Source organism: Ursus arctos, unplaced genomic scaffold, assembly GCF_023065955.2.
Source record: "Ursus arctos isolate Adak ecotype North America unplaced genomic scaffold, UrsArc2.0 scaffold_10, whole genome shotgun sequence".
Classification (NCBI taxonomy): domain Eukaryota; kingdom Metazoa; phylum Chordata; class Mammalia; order Carnivora; family Ursidae; genus Ursus; species Ursus arctos.
Genome location: NW_026622764.1, coordinates 10,917,949 through 10,930,633, shown reverse-complemented (window position 1 = coordinate 10,930,633; position 12,685 = coordinate 10,917,949). Strand labels below are relative to the sequence as shown.

General features: G+C 56.9%; 1 protein-coding gene across 2 annotated transcripts; it reads left to right on the top strand.

Annotated features, from left to right (window-relative positions):
• Window positions 1-4,066: 4,066 nt before the first annotated feature.
• ZIC2 (Zic family member 2) lies at window positions 4,067-7,672 on the top strand. Of its 2 annotated transcripts, XM_026493543.3 has the most exons (4): window positions 4,067-5,138; window positions 6,942-7,105; window positions 7,322-7,473; window positions 7,627-7,672. In XM_026493543.3, the coding sequence occupies exons 1-4, from the start codon at window positions 4,067-4,069 to the stop codon at window positions 7,670-7,672; spliced, it is 1,434 nt and encodes a 477-aa protein (XP_026349328.1). The 2 variants fall into 2 exon arrangements, with proteins under 2 accessions (XP_026349328.1, XP_026349326.1); XM_026493541.3 differs by having other exon boundaries at window positions 7,322-7,672.
• Window positions 7,673-12,685: the final 5,013 nt, after the last annotated feature.

Sequence of the window (12,685 nt, the reverse complement as noted above, 5' to 3'; positions counted from 1 at the left end):
CAGTCGCGGGTCCCGTGGGTCTGACACCACCAAGGCGGGCCCTTCCAGAAACCTGTTGAAAAGCTGATCACTTACAAGGGGCAGAACGCGTCTTAGCCGCTTCTTTCCCTTCGGCCGAGGAGCCCAAATCTACTTTTGAGGCAATGACTCTGAAAGCCTTTGCAGGTTTCACCCCCTTGCTTTCTTGCTCTCGTTCTCTCTCTTCCCTTTTTCTTCCTTAAAAAAAAAAAAAAAAAAAAAAAAAAGAACAGTGTGTCATGGGGAAAAGGGGTTTTGCGGTTTGTAGAGAAATAAAGCACTTCTAAGAGGGGACGGCGACGTGACTTTGAACTTGGCTCAGCTCCTCTGTGTCCTGCGGAGAGAGGAGAACTGGAGCCGGGAAAGAATAGCCAGGAGGGCCCAGCCCGCGGGCTCTCCCGCGGGAATTACGGAGTCTGCCCACCACCCCGCCGCGCGCGGCCCCCGGAATCCCGCGCGAGCTAGCGCCCAGCCGCGCCGGCCCCAAACGCGGACGCTGCAAAAGGGGAATCGAAGCGAAAGGAGAGAATGGGGCAAAGAGGAGAGGGACAGAGGACTGGGGAGTCGAGAAAGTGGGAAAGGAGGAAAACTTGAGGTCTGGTGGCTTGAGAGAAGTGAGGTTTCTAGATGTGAAGGACGACCAGTCTCTAAGAAAATGTTTTATTTAGTAAATACTTTTGAAGTAAGCTCTTTCAATTACTCCCCACCCCCACATAAATTGATGAATACGGTAAATAAGCGTGAAAGGCTGTGCATTGGGCGATTTTCTTTTTCTTTTCTTTTCTTTTTCTTTTTTTATTGATTAAATGCAGCAAGGCAGCCTTTCTCCTTAGAGATTTTCTCTTTTCTCTCTGTATGTCTCTCTCTCAATGCCCTCTCTGCTTAGGGGGGCAGTTTGGTATTGCCCCCCCCCCCAACAGAGGTGTGTGGAAATAAAGAACATTTCCTCCTTTCAGGTAGGGCGAGAATCTCCAGCTTCCAGACAAAAATCTCGGACTTTCAGACAAGATGACCCAGCCTCCCTCTTTCTTGCCCCCTCCAACGGCAATGGGGTGAGGGCAGCGGGAGGGAACAGGGCACCTTAAGCTAGGGGCTTCGGCCAGCTCCGACCTTCAGAGACCCGCTCAAGCCAGGAGTGGCTGCCAGTACCGGCGGAGAGAGCCCGGGTTCTCCCAGCAATAGCGAGCTAGAGTTGTCTTACCGTGTTTTTGTTTCATTTCAACATGAAAATTATAAATGCATGTTGATTATTTTCTTACTTTAATTTTATTTCAACTCTCAGAGATTTGTAAATAAAAGCAGTTCTCTAGCCAGCTAGGCGAAGAAAGGCTCTGGCTTCAGGCCTTTCATTCACACCTCTGCAGCCTCCGGGCCCAGCGTACCCTCTCCGGTTACCTCTGGGAGCGCAAGCGTTCGGCCCCGGGACAGGATATGTCCCCAACGGCCAACGGGGAGCCCGGGGGGGGGGGGGGGCGGCTGCAGTCCTAGACCCATGAGGCAGGCCTGGCGCGGCCCTAGGAGCCTCCTGGCCCCACCAGCGCCCGAAGGTGTGTGTGTGGGGGGGCGTTCCCAGGTCCTGCAGAAGGAGTGATAAATATCTTCTAGAAGGTTTAAGCCCTACCAGTCTGGAGGTTTCTTCTCTGGAGGCCCTGAGCCTGACCCTCGGCCAAACTCCAGCCTGAGCCTTGCTTCGCCGCGCGCCTCCGGCGTCCCCATACTTCCCACCCCACTGTGGCAGCGTCCGGGGCATCTGGGCATCCACCCCGAGGATAGCACTGCCTTTAAACGACTTCCAAGCAACCCCCTCCCTCACGGGGGCCGTTGCTCAGTGTTTACTGCTGTAATCGGAGCAGGACGCGAGCGGCGGGGGGAGCGGAGCGCGCTAAGTCGCGCGGGTGGGGGCCACGGCCAGGGAGGGGGGCGGTGTCTGGGTGAGTGTCCAGAGAGTAGGAGGAAGGGGCAAGTCTGGCTTTACCTAGGCCCGCCATCCAGCACCTGTGTTTTCAATACTAAAGAGTAAGTTTAAAAAGGGCGGGGGGGAGGGGAGTAGATAACGTGCCACGGATCCCGGGACGGGTCCCCGGGCCGCTCCCCGCCGCGCGCTCCCGACTGGGCCCGGGGCCTGTAGAGTCCCGGCTCGTGAAACCTCCCGCCCGGCGAACCCGGTTGCTAGCCAAGTTCTCGAGTGACCGCGGCTGCCCTTTTTCGGTGACCGCCGAGAGTGGCTCGGGTCCCCAGGGAGTCGGCGGCCTCTGCAGAAGGGCGCGAGTGGAGGGTGCTGTCTCCTCCGGACCCAACCAAGGGCACAGTGACCCCGTGGACCGGGCCAGCACTACGCGGGCCACCCGGCTCCCGGGAGGGCCGCGGCCGGCCGCGAACAAGGAGCCGCAGCGCCGGCCGCGCGGGCGACGAGCTGTAGGCTGGCAGGCCGGGCTGGCTGTGACGATCCGCGGGATCCGCGGCTGCGGGGGCAGCGGGGAGCCTCGAGAGAGCGGGGGAGGAGGGGCTGGCCAGCCGCGGGGCGGGGGCGCTGGATTGACTGGGCCTCGGCGGCCAATGGTGGCGACGGAAGGGCAGGCGGGGCGGGAGCCGCCGTTAAAGGGGCGGTGTGACCGGGAGTCCCGGCCTGGAGCCGGAGGGAGAGCGGGAGCGAGAGCAGGAGGGAGAGCCGGAGGGAGGGAGACGGGGCGGGAGACGGGGGGGGGGGGGGGAGCGGGGGAGGAGAGAGGAAAAGGAGGAGACAAACAATAAAATAAAATAAAATAAATAAAATAAAAGGCCGCGACGTCGGCTGCAGAGCCCGCCGAGATAAACAGAGGCGGAGGTGGCGAGCAGAGCCCGCCGCACCCGAAAGGGAGGGACCTGCTCTGGCTTCTTCGCACTCGCTCGGATCTCGGACTCCGGTCGGTCCTCGAGAGCACGGCTGCCCGCTCTGGGTCCAGCGTCTGTGGCCGACCGGCGAGAAGGAGCGAGCGAACCAGAGATCACTTTTTTATTGTTGTTATTGTTTTTCAGCCTAGCCTCCCCTCCTCCCCTCCCTCTGCAAGCCTTCTCCCCTCCCACAGCCCCCATCTCTCCTCCTCCCCCTCCTCCTCCTCCCGCAGAACTTAAAGAAAGAGGGAGCGGCGCGGCAGCTTCCTTCATCTGGGGGAATTCGTGGCTGCTGCAAGTTTACTACGCGAGGCGCAGCCAATGCCAAGCGCGGAGGACGAGGAGGGCTAAACATCGCGGCCGCTGCGCCGAACAATACCCGCCGCGCGCGGGGCGGCGCGAGTAGGGCCGCGGGGGAGCGAGCGGCCGACCCAGCGTGCGGCGGAGAGGGCGCTCGGCCTCCGCCCGCAGCCCCAGTGCCCCTGCCGCGGTCAGGTGGAGCGGTGGGCGCGCCGGGACAGGGCGCCAAGCGCAGAGCTCGCCTCCATCCCCTCCTCGCCCGCCTGCCTGGCCCGTGCCCGGCCGCCGCGCTCGGGCACGGTGGCCCCGCCGCTGCTCTGATTTCATTCTGCGGACGCCGCTTGGCGCTGCCGGGCCCGGGGTTCGCGGGGCGTGCGAGCGAGTGTGTGTGCGTGCGCGCGCGGGTGCGCGCAGGGGTGGGGGCCGCGGCGCTGCGCTCGCCCCCCGTTGGCCCCCCTCTCCACTCAGCTCCCCACACCTCCCTCCCGCTCCCTCCTCCCGCCCGCCCTCCCCTGCCCTGCCCGCCCGCCCCCGCCGCAGCTCCTTTAATACACTTTGGTTCTCCGCCTGGCTTTGGACTCTTCTCCTCCTCCACCTCCTCCTCCTCCTCCTCCCGCGCCTCCTCCGCCGCCGCCTCCTCCTCCTCTTCCTCTCCGCGCCTTCGCTCCGCGCCCGGCCGCCCGAGGCAGATCCAGGCGGCGGCGGCGGCGGAGGCGGCGGGCGCAGGAGCGCGGCTCCCCGGGCTGAAGCCGCCACCACCACCGCCGCCTGCGCTCGGAGCCGGGCGGCCGCTGGACGCACCGCGCGCGGGGCGGGAGTGGGAGCAGAGGAGGCGCGGGGCTCGCCGGGGCCGGCGGGGCGGGTGGGCGCGCTGGCCATGCTCCTGGACGCGGGGCCGCAGTTCCCGGCCATCGGGGTGGGCAGCTTCGCGCGCCACCATCACCACTCGGCCGCGGCGGCGGCGGCGGCGGCTGCCGAGATGCAGGACCGCGAACTGAGCCTGGCCGCGGCGCAGAACGGCTTCGTGGACTCGGCGGCCGCGCACATGGGCGCCTTCAAGCTCAACCCAGGCGCGCACGAGCTGTCCCCCGGCCAGAGCTCGGCGTTCACGTCGCAGGGCCCCGGCGCCTACCCCGGCTCTGCGGCGGCTGCCGCCGCAGCCGCCGCGCTTGGGCCCCATGCCGCGCACGTCGGCTCCTACTCTGGGCCGCCTTTCAACTCCACCCGGGACTTCCTGTTCCGCAGCCGCGGCTTCGGGGACTCGGCGCCGGGCGGCGGGCAGCACGGGCTGTTTGGGCCAGGAGCGGGCGGCCTGCACCATGCGCACTCGGACGCGCAGGGCCACCTCCTCTTCCCCGGCCTCCCGGAGCAGCACGGGCCGCACGGCTCGCAGAATGTGCTCAACGGGCAGATGCGCCTGGGGCTGCCCGGCGAGGTGTTCGGGCGCTCGGAGCAGTACCGCCAGGTGGCCAGCCCGCGGACCGACCCCTACTCGGCGGCGCAGCTCCACAACCAGTACGGTCCCATGAATATGAACATGGGTATGAACATGGCAGCGGCCGCGGCCCACCACCACCACCACCACCACCACCCTGGTGCCTTTTTCCGCTACATGCGGCAGCAGTGCATCAAGCAGGAGCTCATCTGCAAGTGGATCGACCCCGAGCAGCTGAGCAACCCCAAGAAGAGCTGCAACAAAACTTTCAGCACCATGCACGAGCTGGTGACCCACGTTTCCGTGGAGCACGTTGGCGGCCCGGAGCAGAGCAACCACGTCTGCTTCTGGGAGGAGTGTCCGCGCGAGGGCAAACCCTTCAAGGCCAAATACAAACTGGTCAACCACATCCGCGTGCACACAGGCGAGAAACCCTTCCCCTGCCCCTTCCCGGGCTGCGGCAAGGTCTTCGCGCGCTCCGAGAACCTCAAGATCCACAAAAGGACCCACACAGGTAACTGAGGGCCGGGCAGGGATGGGGCGCGGAGAGGAGAGAGGCTGTGGTTGGTTGGCTGAGGGAAACGCGCAGACCGCCAGCTCCTGCTCTGGGATGGGAGGTGTTTTTGTGTGTGCGAGACAGCCAGCGGCTTGTTTTTGTTGGAGAAAGAAAGAATATTATCGGGCTGTATTTTTCCATGTACGGAAATTGGGTTTTAAATGATCGGTGTAACACCAAATGTATGTTTTGGGTGATGTAATTGCTTCATTTGCTCAGTCCCGGTTAATAATTTCCGTTCTAAATAGAACGCACAAAATAAAACTGCTCTCCAACTCGGTGCCCGGGAATCGAGCCTAGAGAGGATTTTGCCAGCTTGTCTGGATGTGCTTTTCTTCTCCGGCTGTGTGTCTGTGTTTGGGTGGCTTGTGTGTTTTCCCACTTCTTTTACTCGCGGTCCAAAAGTCCTTCCCGGTACTGTTTTCCCATTAAATGAGTCTGGTGTGAGCCGAAGGTGTAGAGTATTTCTCCTTAAAAAAAAAAAAAAAAAAAGTAGACGTGTTTTTAAAGCCCATTTCGGGATAGGTCGCGGGGCTTTACGGAGGGTTCGCAGTCGTTTGTGAAATTCTCTAATGGGCACCAGAGGGTTTGCGATTCCAAACTTGGACCCACAACCCGGTCAGAGAAAACCCCGGGGCAGCACGGCCCCGCAGGGCAATAGCGTGAGAAGAGGGAGCTGCAAAAGAACGCGCCTCTCGACTCATAGATTATTCATCTCTGACCAGGTCCCAGCCAAAATCGTGCCAGACGATTTCCTAAAAGAAAGCCAAATGTTTTAGCAACTTCCCCCGTCAATATTTACTCCGAAGTGGGGATGCGCCAGCGGCCTATTGTTCTCTTCCGGGAAGGGAGGGAGCCGAGGTGCGAGACAAGCTTTTAACAAGGTTTAAAATTTGAGAAATTTATTTGCATGAAATGCTTTCGAGTCCTGCGTCTGAGCGGATGTCTTTAAAAAACAATTTAGGTGCTAATGGAATTTAACGTTAAGTGGTCCTCTTTCCAAGAGGAACGACGTTTGAGTTCTCACACCTCTAAATGACTCCAAGCATTTGGAATTCTGGCAACAGGATGCAGGGACCGCCAGAAAATTAAACAGGGAGATTTTGAAAGCCTTTGCTGATGCCCCCCACCCCCACTGCCCAGCCTGTGCCTCTGCCATCACTAGATGCTCTCTTACCTCTAATATAATACCTTTATCCCGACTTATTTTAAAATACCTAGAAGTGAGACTAGAATAACGGTTAATTTAATTTGCAGAATTTTGGATGGAAAAACACTGGCTCAATTATGATCTACAGCCCCGTCCCCAAACAACACAGCAACTCCAAATGTAATTGCCTATTGGCCCCAGAGACAAACCGACAGCAGCCCAGCAGCCTGTGTGATTTTGATAATGCCCTAAATATTTTGTCATAATAACAGCTTCTCCATGGCGAGAACAATTTGTTAGAAGCTGCGAATCCAAAGAGTCTTAAAGAAAGGTGGGCAGGGCCGGGTGCTACCCCAAATTCATTTTAAATCTGAGGAAATGGGTGTCAGTCTGCAAGAAAATTAAAATATTAAATAAATGCGCAGGACCGTCAGGTGGGAAGACCGTTAATTTCATCTTAGTTCTGCCGCAGAGGCGATCCGACCTGTTAAGAGACCCAGGCCCTTCCAGGTCCTCTTTCCTTCTCGCATTGGCCTTGCTGCTTCCAGAGTGGGTGGGGGCTCTGGGAAGCACTGGGTGTGGGCAGCAAGCGCCTCTGTTTCTGTCCACAGGGGAGAAGCCCTTCCAGTGTGAGTTCGAGGGCTGCGACCGGCGCTTCGCGAACAGCAGCGACAGGAAGAAGCACATGCACGTCCACACCTCCGATAAGCCCTATCTGTGCAAGATGTGCGACAAGTCTTACACGCACCCCAGCTCACTGCGGAAACACATGAAGGTACCACCGGGGAGGCCGGGAGGAGTGCGAGGCGGCGCGGGTCCGGCCTGGACAACCCTTGCCAGCCTGGGAAGGCCTGAGTTCCCCGGGGCCCGGACGGCGTGGAAGTGGGGAGGCGGGCATTTCTGGGGGTGCTCCCCCCGGGAGCTCGGCCCCACAGCAGCTGCACTCACACCCAGTCCCCTTTGGTCTCCCCTCCCGGCTTTTGTCTTGCAGGTCCATGAGTCCTCCCCGCAGGGCTCGGAGTCCTCCCCGGCCGCCAGCTCGGGCTACGAGTCGTCCACTCCGCCGGGGCTGGTGTCCCCCAGCGCCGAGCCCCAGAGCAGCTCTAACCTCTCCCCGGCGGCAGCGGCGGCGGCGGCGGCGGCAGCGGCGGCGGCGGCCGTGTCCGCGGTGCACCGGGGCGGAGGCTCGGGCGGCGGCGGCGCGGGCGGCGGCTCCGGCGGAGGCAGCGGCGGGGGCGGCGGCGGGGCGGGCGGCGGGGGCGGCGGCAGCTCTGGAGGGGGCAGCGGGACGGCCGGGGGCCACAGCGGCCTCTCCTCCAACTTCAATGAATGGTACGTGTGAGAGGCCGGGGCCTCGCTCCCTCTCCCAGTTCCCACCCTGGCGCAGCCCTCCCGGTGGCCAGCGCCGAGGGCACCCTGTGATGTGTTGTTAAAATTATGAATCTGATTTTTATGATGATGAAAATGATTTTACCAGCAGAAGGATTTTTAAAAGTTTTTTTTAAAAAAATAATCTAGGCATGAAAAGCAAAAATATCCCTTCCGGAGTCTCAGAAGCTGAAAACATAAAATAAGAAATAAAAAAATTTTAAAAATAAAAAAACCCCATAAAAATATTGAACCAAACCCCCATCCTTAAGCCACCCCCCCCATGCCCTCTTTCTTTCTCACCCAGTTCCCAGTCTTCTGACAAACTGTACATAGCGAACTCCTTCCTTCTCCAAGGTGGTTTTAATGGCTTCTTGGTGTATAGAAGTTTGTCCATTTGTAACTCCGGATTGCGTTCCTTCCTGCCTTTCTTCCCTTCCCTTTGCCAAGTGATGGGCTTTTTCTTTTTCTCTTTTTAGTTTACCCGGTTTCTTTTTAAGTAATGTGGAAGAAAATGGTTTATTTTGTATTGTGGTATTGAATATTGTGTTCCTTTTTATGAGGCAACTTGATTGTAAACTTCATGCAACTATAGACTGGAAAAAACCAAGCCGTGCCAAAGTCTCCCTTCTGTTTCTTCAACACATTGATCCACAGCACACAGACACACACCACCACCACCAACGCTTGTGAATGTATTTTTCTGTTAGCTGGGTTTACATGTGATGTTTTAGTGCTTTTGCAAGTTCAATTTGTTAGTTCCTGTATGAAAGATTGTGGGGGAAAATAAACGTTGTGCCGTTAGCTTTTCCGTAATAACACCCTTCCTTCTGTAAATACCCGTTACCATATTTATCCATTTGTAATTAAATTATGGTATTAACTTGCTACAGAGGAAACAATATTTATAAAGAATGTTTCTTAACTATAAATATGTACAATTGTGGGCATAAACTGTTTCAGATTTTTTATTTGAAGGTTTTAAGTGGTTTGATCATTTCTTGTGATATGTTTTGAGAGTAATGCATACAGAAATATAATAAAATGTGTTGAAACTGCATGAACATACTATTTTTTTCTAGCAAAGTTATTAAAGAAAATGGGAAGGGGAAGCTGAGGGTGATGTGGGTATGGACCAGCTGCCTAAATGAATGGGAGGTACCACCTTACATTCTGGGGAGAAAGGTGTACGTATGCATAGAAACCAGGCCAAACTGCCCCTTTGGCAGAAAGTCTCAAAATTATTTTCTATGTCCTTTGTTTGTAACTGAGAGTGAATTAAATTTTGGAAAGGCCCTGTGAGGAATGGCGGCAGGAACCTTCAGAGTTTCTAATGGCTCCATTATCTGAGGGAATGCCTTTCTTTTCAGCTATTTGGACTGGATTTAAGAGCACTAAACATTTCCTTATTCTTTGTTTTCCCTCTTCCCTGCCCCCTTTCCTCTCCCTCCCTCTGAAAAGCTGAGGTATAGTTATTTTTAATTGCACATTTAAAACTGAGCTGAGTACTTTGTTTTTGAACTTGGCCCAGTGATTATAGTTTAAGGGCCCTTTTCTACCAAACGTTTTTTCTTGAAATTTTAGAGAGCTTGCTCAAGAAATTTTGCTTCTCAGCACAACTGCTGCGCACCAATGTTCAAGAGAAGAAGGTGATAGAGAGTATATTTGAATTTAGAAAAGCAACAAACCGGTGGCCCAAAACAAAAGAGAATCCCTTCAAGAATTCAGTAAAATAGAATAAGGTAAAGATTAAAATGGTCAGGTGGAAGTGGGTGAGGCAGACCACCAATAACCACTGGTTTGTCTAGAAGGTTGGCAGCTTTACTCCCCTCCCCTGCAAGAATTTATGTGATTTCAAACAAGATGCTCTAAGGAAGAAGGTAAAAATAGTTTTAATAATCAAAGGGTAGGAATGGGGAAAATTATTTTTAAATCCCTGAGACATCAAAACATCTCCATCTCTTCCTGAGTATCCTCGGAGAGTCCCTGACAGTCCCTGAGTGCCCCCTCCCCCAACACCCCACTACTGAGTAGATTCGGTGGGCATCAGCTGCGACACCTCCCTAGGATCGCCCAGCGGGCTCTCAGGACTCTGTGGGGGGAGACCCAGGGCATGGGTGGCTGCGGTGGAGACCGATGCTTCTCTCTCCTTCCCCTTCGGCGGTCGACTAAGCTGCAGGGCCAGGCAGGCTAGGCCAGAGGGCCGTTTGGAGAGAAGGGCAACCCTGACCTCCTGGAGGCCACCTATTCAGTGGGGAGGGAAAGACTCCAACTTGGTGTGTGTGTGTGTGTGTGTGTGTGTGTGTGTGTGTGTGTCCCAGAGGGTGACAGAGGCCTGGCTAGCCCTCTCCAGCGGCCCAACGAACTGCCCAAGCACCAGCTCCTGAAGCAATCAACCCCCTATTAAAGTCAAATTTATAACCCCTAATAATATTAAGGAAAATTATTAAAATAATTGGCATATGTTACTGATCCTTGGGAGATTTCATTGAGCACATTATAAGCTGTGAGGAAAAGCGTTTAATTTTTCAACCCCCCCACCCCCCACCCCGGGCCACCTCCGGAGGAGGGGGTGAAGGAATCAGATTAAATATTTATCATAACTTGGACAAGAATACGATGGTCTATCCTAAATGCGTTAAACTTTTTTTTTTTTTTCGGTGAAAATTCTTGGTTTTGAGGCACCTCCCCAGTCTGAAGAGAAGAGTGGAATGGAGGGAGGTGGGCAACTTTACTATCCACTCAAGGCTTGCGGCTTTTCTTCTCATTTGGCAGAGGAAGCAGGGAAACAGCAAGAAGCTGCGGACGCCCTCCGTCCTGAGTTGGCTGGCGGGCCCGCCAGCGCGGAATGTCGGGGAGCTACCGCGTGGCCCTTTCGGTCCAGTGGCGCTGATCCTGGTTTTCAGCAGGAAATACGAATGGGGAGGCGCCCGGCGCGCGGAGGAAGATCGCGGCCTGGGAGCGGTTTCCCAGTGCACCCCAGGACGCCAGGAGCGAACCGGGGCAGCCTCCCCGCAAAATGGCCTCCGGGCCTCGGGCCCTCGCGTCCCACCGCTTTGTCCACGCTGGTCACCGACCCGATGGTGTGGCCCACTCCACCACGCCTTTCTCTCCGGCACTTCGAACCCCGGAGACAGGAGGGGGGGAGGGGGAGACGGCCAAAGTGGTCAAAGGAGTCAGAATTGCTCAACTTCGAAAGCGCGAGGGGGGCTGGCGGCCCAAGATTCCGCGTCGCTAAGAGGCGCCTGGGCCCGCGGGGTGGGGGGTGCGCGCTTCTCCACCCCCCCCCCCAGCCTGAATGGACCTGAATTCTAACCTGCCCTCTGGACTCCAGAACTAGAAAACCGAATCCCATCTTCTCTTCCCTCGGGGAGCCAGAGCTGCGCCTCTGGTTCGCTGCCCGCGGGGAGGCTCGACTCGACTGCCACCGCTTCTGGCTCTCACAGCATCAACTTGAACTTCAGAGCGCCCAAGCTCGCTCCCTTTGCGCTCCGCTCCATCCACCACCAACGAACTCCCCTCACGCGAGAGCCGCTTTATCCGGAGGCAGCTGGAGCCCCCTCGGGAGGCCCATCATTATTATTATTAATTATCGTGATCCTCACTGCATTATTAATGACCACAATGATAACTGGCATCGGTATCAGCTTCTCCCGGTTCAATGAAGTCCCCCAAGTCCCAGGCGGGGAGGAGGTCACTCTTGGAGCAGAGGCCGGGTTGATTCTGCTCTGGGGGCGAGCAAGGGGAGGCTGCTAAGGCCGCGGGAATCGTGTAGAGGAAACAGGTCCCAGGCCCTGCACACCCCGTCCCCGCTGTCCCAGCCCCTTTCCTTTCCGCTGGTACCTTTTCTCTTCCTCCTCTCCCCGACCCCTGCCCCTTTTGTCTTTTTCAGACGGATGTTTTCAGTGTCAAATGGTGTATTTTCCGCACAAAACTGCACATCCAGGGCAGATTAGAGGCTGGACCGGAGTTTCGGGTTTCCCTGTACATCGCTCTGTTCTCCCGGATTCCAGGGGTGGCTAGGAAGGCCTGGGTTTTCCAAGTGGTCGGTCACCCGGCTGAGTGGGTAGGACTGACGGGGGGAGGTGTCCTCTGGTAGGTCCCTGGTGAGCGCACCAGTAGCACACCTGGACTCCCGGGGGCCCACCAAGTACTCACTTGGGACTGGGGGCCTACCCTCCTCTCTCCCAGGCCACCGAAATAACCCAAAGGGCGCTCTAGGCCTGTGTCCAAGAACTAAGCAGTAAAGGCCTCAAAATAATACCTCACCAAGACTTGGTTGAACCCTTGGATGCCTTTTTACTTAAATGGACACGTGCTCCGGAAAGCGACCCACGGGATCCCCAATACACGTTCAATAAGTACTTGAGGATTGATTGATTATATAGTCTGATCCCGCTTTGGTTCCACAGAAACTTGGAGCTCCTCGGCCCACTGCTACCCCCAGCAGACCACAATGAACGGTTTCTATTTTTAACTGGCAGCTTAGAACAGGGCTGGAGACGTGTGGCTCTCCTCGCTAACCCCCCTCTCCATGCCCCCAACAGACTGTTGCAAGGGTTTTATTTTAGGGAAGAATCTAGATCCTTCCAGACTGGATCGAGTGATCGGGCATAAACCCTTCAGGTCGTCCCGCTGGGCTCCTGTGAAAGAAAAGGCAGTCTTGGCCGTTTGAACAAAGTGTTACGAATGAGAACTTCTGTAAACCATAACCAGGGCAGCCCGAGGGTTCGAGTTCACGGTCAAGGCTGTGGGGTGACTGCGGCCGCAGCGTCCACGCCCCGCTCCGCCCCTGCTCCTCCGCGGCCCAGATCGCGGGCAGGGCACGCGAAGCCAGGGTCCTCCCACTCCCGCCCCGCCCCTCAGGGCCCAGTCCGGGAACTGTCCGTGCTGGGGCCACCTTGTCGCCCTTGCACGTTTCCCTTTTGTTCCCAGGGCTGGAAGAGCTTTTGAAGAGGTGACACCTCGCTTCGTCTCCAGCCCTGCA